The sequence below is a fragment of the Homalodisca vitripennis genome, chromosome 5 (genome assembly GCF_021130785.1).
Source record: "Homalodisca vitripennis isolate AUS2020 chromosome 5, UT_GWSS_2.1, whole genome shotgun sequence".
NCBI lineage: Eukaryota > Metazoa > Arthropoda > Insecta > Hemiptera > Cicadellidae > Homalodisca > Homalodisca vitripennis.
The window spans coordinates 38810333-38820440 of record NC_060211.1 but is presented as its reverse complement, the minus strand read 5'-3'; the positions used below and the strand labels follow the sequence as shown (position 1 = coordinate 38820440).

At 35.0% G+C, this 10108-nt stretch overlaps 1 protein-coding gene across 1 annotated transcript; it reads left to right on the top strand.

Moving 5' to 3' along the window:
• Positions 1-9216: 9216 nt before the first annotated feature.
• On the top strand, positions 9217-9741 carry LOC124363430. The gene has a single exon (XM_046818680.1). It carries the CDS (start codon positions 9217-9219, stop codon positions 9739-9741), a length of 525 nt encoding a protein of 174 aa, XP_046674636.1.
• Positions 9742-10108: the final 367 nt, after the last annotated feature.

The window sequence follows — 10108 nt, the reverse complement described above, 5'->3', positions numbered from 1 at the left end:
ATTAATTGGCTTGGTAAAAAGAGGTGCATGTTTGTCATACAGTTTTAACATAAGAGAATTAAAAGAGTCAACCATTTCAGCGCTACTATATGTTTAACATTTTCAGATACTGTGAAGAGAGTGCATGTGTGAGATATTTCCTAAAATTATATATTTCAACTCATATTTAAAGAGACAAAACATGTATCATCAATCGATAAATTCCATCTTTATCCAATTACAAATTTATGTATAAAAGTTAAAAATAATACATTTTATACAATTTTTAAATAAGTTTTTTTACTGTAAAAAGTTTATATTTTATACAATGATAAAACAATTTTGAGACCTCGAAAACCTTCCTTAAATTTCAAATTATGATTGATGATATAAATCATTTTGTTCTTTCCAATTAATTTTTTAACTAAGGCGCTTGTAAAATTTCAAGTTTCTACATTTGCAAGTGGATAAATTATATTTTAGTCTCAGAGTAAGTGAGTATAACTAATAGCTTTATATTATAGTGATGGAGATTATACTTTGAAACTGAAACCTTTGTAGGTAAACAATCAAAGAAACTATTTGTGCTAGATACTTTTTACAATCTCCAACTGTACATGCGTTATAAACGCATTCCAAATTGATTGCGTGTTATGGTGTGTAGTAATTAATTTTATACATGTATAACTGTTGCTCATAAGAGTGTTATTACAATCAAATTTGACAGGTAAAACAGTCAAGCCTTCTTACAACAACGAGCGCCTGACTAGAGGATGTATGCAAATACCAAACCAACGGTGTGTCTCTACATTGCATCAACAGTCTGGAAGGCGTTTGGACAAATTTCGGCTAATTTTACGATATTAATAGCCTTCGTCATTCTGTATTGTGCTCATTTTATATCGAGAAATAAAAAGCTCATTTATATTTACGTTGTTGGAAATCGTTTAAATAATCACCTGAACAAATTTAAAACATGTGGAAAGTACGGGAAGAGCTTACTAAATGTGACAGTATTGTATTACTTGTACAATTTATAAATATAAAACAATATTTCCTCCGTATTTAGCCCCAGCGATGGATGGCTTCATCAATATCATGTGGTCATCTGTCAGTTGTCCAATACAACGGCCAACAAATGACTGCTGTAACCTGACGTCGATTTGACGTGTATTGTTTATAAATTAACGAAACAAGAGATACCTCTAATCTGATTTCGTTGCTCGTAAATTTCCGTTTATTTGTTGTTTCGAAGTTTAGACAACATGAAATGATTTTTACAATTCGCCCGAGAGTTCGAACCAAGTGCTATGCCCAAGTTATGTAGCCTATTTTTTATTTTTATTTTTTTACTTTCAATAGCATAGCCAATTTGCAATAATTACAAAATAAGGGGTTTCTTATTAAGGACCACGTTAACTAATTAACACAACTAACCTTATAAGTAATAAATAAATAACATAACAACAAGCACAGATGATAAAATAAGATAAACAACATAACTAAAAACTATATACATTTGTGTAGGCTATAAACAATGCAGACCTCACCTAGAATTCTTAAAAATCAATAAAATGTAAATAAATAAACATCACATATTATAAACATAACAATAATAATAAAAATGGAGAGGACATGAATAACTTGACAGAAATCACAGACCACACTGCAATCATGGCAGTGGACAGTGTTAAACAACTAACACCACAAAATCTTGACAGCGTTAACAAATAGCATATATGGTGGCCGTCTATGAACCAGAGACATCTTAAAACACATGGCGGGGAGTTAATCGAGTACATGGTGTCATGTAATAGGTTGCCGTGCCGCTGGGTTCTCAACATCGTGCTGTTGGCCATATAAGATGTTCAGGCAGTTGACCTGGAGAAAAGGGCCATAGAAGGGACGTCCCTAGGGATCTTAATTCTGACTAATCCAAGGAGAGCAGGGCAGTCAATTCCTACATTTAGAAGACAAAACAAACAAGATAGTTTGATAACGAACGGTTGGACTACCCTTAACACCGTAAAATCTAACAAGATTATGAAAATAATGAAAGAATAATACAAGTTAATACATTTAATTATAAACTTTTTTACAACTAAAAAATTACAATCAATCAAGAAATAATGTAGATGTAAACTACGCAAAGGTTTCATTGTTTAAAAGTTTACGGAATCATTAACCGTGCATTACAACAACGAAACGTTTACATCGACATTGTTTACTGACCTATTGTTATGAACTAGGTGTCAAAATGTGTGTATTTAAATTTAGCAACTTTTATTATACTGTCCACATTTTCATAATATTGTTTACGGCGTCAAAATTTAAAAAGTTTAACCGTCCGCCATCTGGAAAAGTGATATAATTTAATATTAGTTTTTCTCTTAATTTGAGACTGCAAGAACAATAATTGGACCAAATTTGCAGAGTAGCCTTAATAGTTTCTGAAGTAAAACATAAAATCTAAAAAAAAAAACACACACACATTTATAGACAGACCGTAAACTAGGCATTTCTTTGCCATGTTTATAACACAATTTGTGTTTGTCTTGACACGAAGAATAAATTCTTAAAATATTATCGGAGAGTTCGTAAACACCGTTGTATAAGAGCATGTTGTGATGGAAGGGGTTGGTTAAATCTACTGTATTTGGATGTGGGATTTTGATACGCTGTATTGGAATGTGTTTCTGAGTCACCTTATCTTTTTACAGGTAGAAAACGATAAGTGGGCCCCGTTTTTATAGAGTTTAGTATAATCATCGATACATCACATATCGAATAACAAGTCTAGTCATACGTTTGAATGTAAAATAATTAATTTAATATATACAATTGCATCAATTATTGGAGTAATTAGGACTTGTATTTGGAGGAGGGTGGGGTTAATCTGATTTGAGAGCCACTTCACAGTGGGGGGAGGGGAATTGTATGGAATAAATCGAGAACGTATCCAGAAAAATGGGGGAGGATCCAGGCAGCTGATATTTTTCGTAGTGGACAGAGAGTAAAGCTCCATTTTGTTCCTAAACAAATTATTTACCATTTTCTTTGTTGAGAACGATCTTTCAGCAGTACATGTAATACTGAACTATTTAAATAATAATAAATGTTTACTAAAAAGTAAATGATAAAAATAAAAAATTGGGGGGAATCCGGGCCCCTTGGACCCCCTTGCTAGCTACGTCCTTGGAATAAATCTGCACACATCCAAATTTTTACTAATTGCATGGACCTAATTCAAAGTAAAATATTGAACTGCTGCATTTCAGACGAGTTAAATTGATGTTTCTTGAATATTTTGTTATCCTTATGGCTCTAGAAGGAGGGGTTTCTATCCCCCTCATCCCCCCCCCCTGTAGTTACGCCACTGCAGTTGCATAATGTCATAATAATAAAGGAACCATAACCGTTAAACAAACAATTAGGATTGGGGAACATTGACAACAATATACATCTTGAAACAAAGAAAAGCAATAAAGTTTATTATATTTCAATACTAATTTAATTTAGTTTTATAAAGTTAACTCATGGACTTCTATATGGAGGGGGGGGGCTTGGGAGGCTCACTCGAGTTTTTGAAAAACAAAAAAATTAAAATTGTACCTAATACTTTGTTTTAAGCCGGAACACATTTATGAGTTTTTAAAGCTCAACAATGTCCCGGGGGGGGGGGAATTCCCGCGCGTATATTTTTGCGGGTATCGTATGCATCCTAAACCACCCATTAAACCCAGCGAATCACTTCTGGCTGGTTTATACCTTACAGTTGAACCTACCACTGGGCACAGCAACAACCGATGTGTCACTTAAATCTTGGAAACCTCATGGATGTCCAGGAGCAGCACATCACTAACTGCAATATCGATATTCTGGGGTGCAAGTGTAATTCGATAGGTCAAGACTGCGGGAGATGACTGTTGGAGTTAGTGGGGTTCGTTCCCTACATATATGAGGTTCTTGTTAGCATCAACAAGGGTGTGCCACCCCCCCCCCTGCCTGCTTTGAGAGGCTGGTTCAGAAGTTACAGTTGGAATTGTGTGTTAATTATATCGATGGTGATAACTGAGGAATATCTTTTTTTTATATTGATAAAAAACCGGATCCGTTCATCGTACTATACTCCTGGCATGGAGGGCATGGAGTTTTTTCAATATCATGTCTAGCCAGTAAATAGCAATTCCACAGCGTAGGCTACTACTACAGCCCAAGTACAAAATCTTCGTGGTTCGGACTTCACATGAAACTTAACTGAAAACTTCCGATCTTACATACAATTCTAAACTAAAACCAACCAATATATATAGTTTCAATATATATTTTGAAATACATTGAGAGATATTTTGGGAACTAGCAGAGACGGTTCATAAATGAAAATAAATTGATTTTACAATATAACTACTGTAACATTTAGCCTAAAAGAAGGGATAATATAACAACAACTTTACAATTCTTGATTTAATATCTTTTCCTTCACACTTTATTTAAAATACGTTTGGTTTTAGAAAGTAAATCCTTAGAAATCGTGATAAAAGTCTATTAATTAATTATCAAAGTCGGATAGTTTTCGCACCAATTTTTCATTAGTGACTTCACGACCTGAGTTTGGTAATGAGGGCGGAGATTTGATGCTCAGTATTTCCCCTAAAAATTTTATAAATTTGCCTGGAAGATGGTCATACAATTGTTTTGTTATAAAAATGTTGTATGGTCTCCGACCTGAAAAACATTTTGTTTGGAACAAATACTTCAAAATGAACGTTCTAAATTGTTTGGGAGAATGTTCCGGTAAACTACATGAATCATATATTGATTGATACTAGTTAATATCCATAAGCTTCAATACAAAATATACACAGTCAAAGAACATTTAGTGTTTAATTACGTGACGTACAAAAATAAAAAGACTCACCTCCTTTTGTTATAGAGAATATAAAGCTATTTACCCCTCAAAAAGTAGGCTGGAACTTTATTTATCCATACAGACGTCAGAGTACTAACACAGTATTGAATGAGTAATCTTTATTTATTATTAATACAAGTCTTAATATAAGCTGAGTAAATAGCTAAGTGCAAACTAGTATGTCTGATGAAGACCTTCAAAGATTTATGATAAGCTTATTTTGTAAATATAATTCATTGATACCACATAAATCATAATAGCATGATACAAACACTTTCATCTGAAATAGGCCATCTTAATAAATACTTTCATAGTTCTAACAAACTAGAAATGTTTAAGTTCAGAACAAATACTGGTGTGGGATGAAGTTATTAATTGTGAGCCGTAATATATCAAGACATTGACATCAATATGTCTTTACAACTGCTCAATACGCCGTCTGTTTGGCATACCTAAAAAAGAACACAACACAACCAGTTTTTGTTTTCGAGTTGTTTCTTTACTATAACGACACGCATAATACATGTTAGAAGGTGAAAGGGAAAGAAAATTTCTGATTATTATCTTTGATTATGAAACAGCCTTATCGAATACAATCTATGAAAATAATTGCAACCAATGCTAAATTCTGATGCCACTACATATGCGTTGTAGCTGCACGTTATCTAGTACCAAATAAACAACAGTATTAAGCTTGTAAAATTGAGTAAGCTCTGGCAATAATAAAAGATATCCTACATTTTCATTTTGATTCATAAAAGTTAGGTAATTACAAAATATTTAAGGTAGGTTACAACATTAAACACAAGATTTATTATGGTAGAATTATCTACTATGTTTCATCGAACAGAATACGCTTTATCGAACAATATTCCTTCCACACAATTCCCGTATGGATGCAGGGTCTATTTAAAATAAATCAAAGATGTATAGATAAAGCTGCGTGTACTATTATACTGAAAACATCATGTAAAGATGTCTGATTCACAGAAAGTTGGGTGGGAATGCTAGAACTAGATGGTACCAAAACCACTACAATTTACGTTTACAAGAGTGGCACCACTGAGTCGCTCTCATCAGCTGTCCATTTGTCAGCTGTCAGCGGCAGCCCCACATCCAACATGGCGACAGATGGATGATAAGCTCGGTTGCGGCCGATATTGTAAGGCAGCCCACTTCGTAGTTCCTGCAATACAACAAACCTCGACTAGATCCTTTTACACAGGCTTCCTACATATGGTAATTAATTTCTGCACTGGCACATATCTCAGTATTGTATGGAATACCTAATATCATGATTATGTATTTCCAAATTCCTAAAAATGAGCTAATTTTGTTTTTAACATAGATGTGCTGTACTAAAACTATATTAATTATTTGAGAAAGGAACACAAATTCTCTTCACTAGCTAATCTTTCAAAAGATTATTAAAATAATATTGTTTTATATGGATTGAGCAATCAGCGATTTATTAGTAGAAGATTTTTTTGACAGAAAATACATTTTATTTCCAGCCATAAAAGACACAACATCCATAGTAACTAAGTATGAAAAAGATCCTCGCATGGGTCGTAACCTGTGCGCGAGAATCGAGTCCAATAAGTCCACATTCAGTTAACTAAGTGATATATTTAAAACAATTAACAGCAAGTTTACACACTCTTTGTTTTTGAAGTGGAATTAACGAAAGCGATACATCTGGCCGTACAGACTGTGGCTCTAACTATAACAAGGTACAAATATGTAGACAAATTATAATCCATTAAGGGCATAAATAGTTTTGCCCTGCGTAACTCATTTCCAAATAGCAAACCTTCCACGCATGTTTATTTCAGAAACAGACATAATCGCAAGGTATTGATTCATTCAATCAATAGTATTTTAAAAATTAATTATTAAAAATTATCTGATTAAACTTTGAAAACACAATTACATATGCAATAAAAATATACAAGTTACACCTATGATAGTATTAGGCACACAGGAGATAAATCATTTCCTGGGTAAATCATAACCCAGGAGGGCCAGGGGGATTATTTTAATTAGTTCTGGGGTCGGACGCTAGGGCTGCACCACATAACTTTGATTCTAACCGTTCAAATATTTACTATATGAGCCTTTCACTTCACAGAGTACAGTCAGAGCGCTCATCTTCGCCGTATTTCTAATATAGGATGAGTGATCTCTTGTTTAACTAATACAAACAAGGAATACCATGCACTATACTCTACAGTCTATTCGACTAGTTTCGACAAAATAAGCTTCACATTGGCAGGAGATTGTAATAGTATTTATTTAAAAAGAACATTATTTAATTTATTCGTGATACAAATTTGGACAAAAGGCCATCCAATTTAATACTAAAAGTCTGCATTGACCAAATTTAATTTTTAAGAATAATTAACGAATATTTACAATAAGGGTGTAGCTCAAAATCACCAAAAATATAAGCTGCAGTTTTATAAAACAGACTATATATAACAACACTATGCAAATAGCGCAATAAAGTAGTACTCATAAGTACCCCATCACACCCAATTGCCTATCTCTCCTGGAGGAAAATGAAGCTACTTGTTGAAAATATGATGACGTTTCTTTGAATAATAAGGCCTATTAAGTTTTACATTTAACTTCAAACTGCCACTACCGCAATTATTCCTTCTTCTTCTTCACACATGACCTGAAAAACGGTAAAGGATTAAAATTTAAGGTTTTCAGATCTTAGGGTTATTGAAGCTTTTTACCATAGCTCCTGCTGTTTTCCATTAATAAAATCACAAGATCGACCTCCTCGGCCATCCTAAATCCGCCTAGCACAATCACAGGAATAGAAATTTGGACATTGTTATTCAAGTAGATGGTTAGCGAGTTTGAATTATTTCTTCAGAGTTGCGAGGCTGCTTACAGTCAGCGATCACCTGCTGAGTCAATTTCACTTCAACATCTTTCAAAAGCACTTCGATCAGAGTACAGGAAAAGGTCTTAAAGATAAGAGGACTGGCTCAAATTGAGGGTGTTTTGTAAGCAAGAGCATGGAATACCCAGATCACCAATCCGTTTTAGTGATTTTGGATTTTGGAGCAAATTTTCTATTTATATAATTAATTGGTGGCCTACTACTAAGCACTTAAACCTCAATGGACTTTTGCACACCACGGAATTATAAATACTCTTGGACCTAGCAACTCCAGTAGTGCCAAAAATCGCTGAAAACAACTAAGTCTTTATTCTAAGTACCAAAGATGGCAAATACCAGCAGTCTAAAAGCAAGTGTTCTCCACTTTTGTGTCGCTCATAGTACAGAGGATTATCTTGAACGTCTATGCTCTGTATTATTTCCACTATCCAAGAAGATTAAGATCTGCAGATTCCTCTAAATGGGAAGTTGAATAAATCTTACTCATCCTTAAGCTCTGCTACATTCTTCATATTCTCTCTTGTATTCAGTGTGCATCCACTTCGTGATGGTTCTAAAGGCTACACATCCGCCTGAGGCCGTAGAACGGGTGAGATCCTATCACCTTTGATGCTGAGCCGAAGATTGCCACACTATTCTCTCTCATTTTTCACGATATCCTCATGGCCTGAAGCCCAATAAACAGTAATGTTGTAGATCCTACCGAGATAATTTCCCCGCATAGTACTGTAACAACCCTAGACATGTTTGGAATTAAACACACCATCAAATCTGCTTAAATATCAGTGAAAGCTTTGTCTTCTCCCTATACCACAGAAAGATTCTCACAATCATAATCCGTCATGGTAGAGACCTCTGCTTTGAAGACTAGATCAAAGACCCATAGATATCAGCTTTTTTACAAGGCCTCGATCTCTCAATTCAAAACCCCATGCCATCTTTTCTCTTAGCTGTCAGTAAATGATCACTAAGAAATGAGTCTACCTAACCGAGTCCTTAGTCCCTCAAAGAAATATTTTGAATTATGGGATCAGAAATAACGTACAAGATAACTTTTCACCTGCTAATTTTAGAGTACAACGCTGCAGCTAAGTACCAGCAGTGTCCTGCTTGTTGAATATGATTGTACCTCGTGAAGCAGTAGTTTGTATCACGATATCCAAGAGAGCAGGGTTAGGACAGTATTCAAAGGCAGCGTTTGAAACACTTGGGAAAGCACCTTTGATAGCCAGTAGACGATCCTTTAGATAACAAGTCCCAAATTATCTCGTTCACTCGCGCTACGTTAACTTTCAACTTTAACTACCATATAGGTGGTGTGCCCCTCAACAGAGTTGATCGTCTGAGGGACCTTGGAGTTATTTTGACCAGTTCACTAAGTCCTTCTGATCATATTGCGTCCATCACTTCTATGGCATATGCCCTCCTTGGCTTTATTGGAAGATCGACAAGGGGCTTCAAGTCACACGACTCAATGCTGGTTTTGTATAAATCCATAGTGCGACCAGTGCTTGAATATGGAACTGTGATCTGGTCCCCTTACCAACTGGGCCACGTAGAAGACTTGAAGAGGGTGCAGACACGTTTTTTGAGGATGCTGGGAGCTCGTCTGGGCTACGCCTATATGGAAACGCTTGTTCTCCAACTGAAACAGCGTTTTAACCTGCAGTCACTGTACCATCGGCGCATCATCTTCGATCTTCTCTTCCTGTTCAAGCTGATCAACGGACTGGTGGACTGCCCTGCTCTCCTGGAAATGGTTGATTTGAGCGTCCCTAGGGGAACGAGATCACGGACTGTTTTCTGCCGCAAATTCCTGCCCACGAACTACGCATTCAACAGTAGCGTTGCAAGAATTCTGAGGCATGGTGGTGTGTGGTCCGGGCAGGTGGATTTCTTCCTGGGGTCTCTTTCACCTTTCAAAGAAAAAATATAGCAAACTGTTAACTAATTATAGGTCCTAATACTCAGGAACTTTGTTGTAATGTAACTTGTTATTGTTATTCTCTTGTCTTGTTAAAATTATTTATTTTGTTACTAGTCTTTGTTATGTTGTTACTGTATTGTTATCTTATTGTTTTGTTGATATTATGCATGTTGATATTCGATTGTTCTGTTAATACCATTTTCATTGTTACAATTGCAATGTAGTCTTGTTAAGATTGTCTTGGTAAACTGGAAGTTTTGATTGCATGTTGTATGTAAACATAATTTTAAGTTGTTCTTATACCTAGATAAAGAAGTCATTTTTTTAGTCATAGGCTAAATGGTTATGTACCGTTGGAAGAAATAAATAAATAAAC

Bases quoted from the DNA above. Each gene is read 5' to 3' on its own strand.
- LOC124363430 (XM_046818680.1), top strand. From the start codon at position 9,217: ATGGCATATGCCCTCCTTGGCTTTATTGGAAGATCGACAAGGGGCTTC.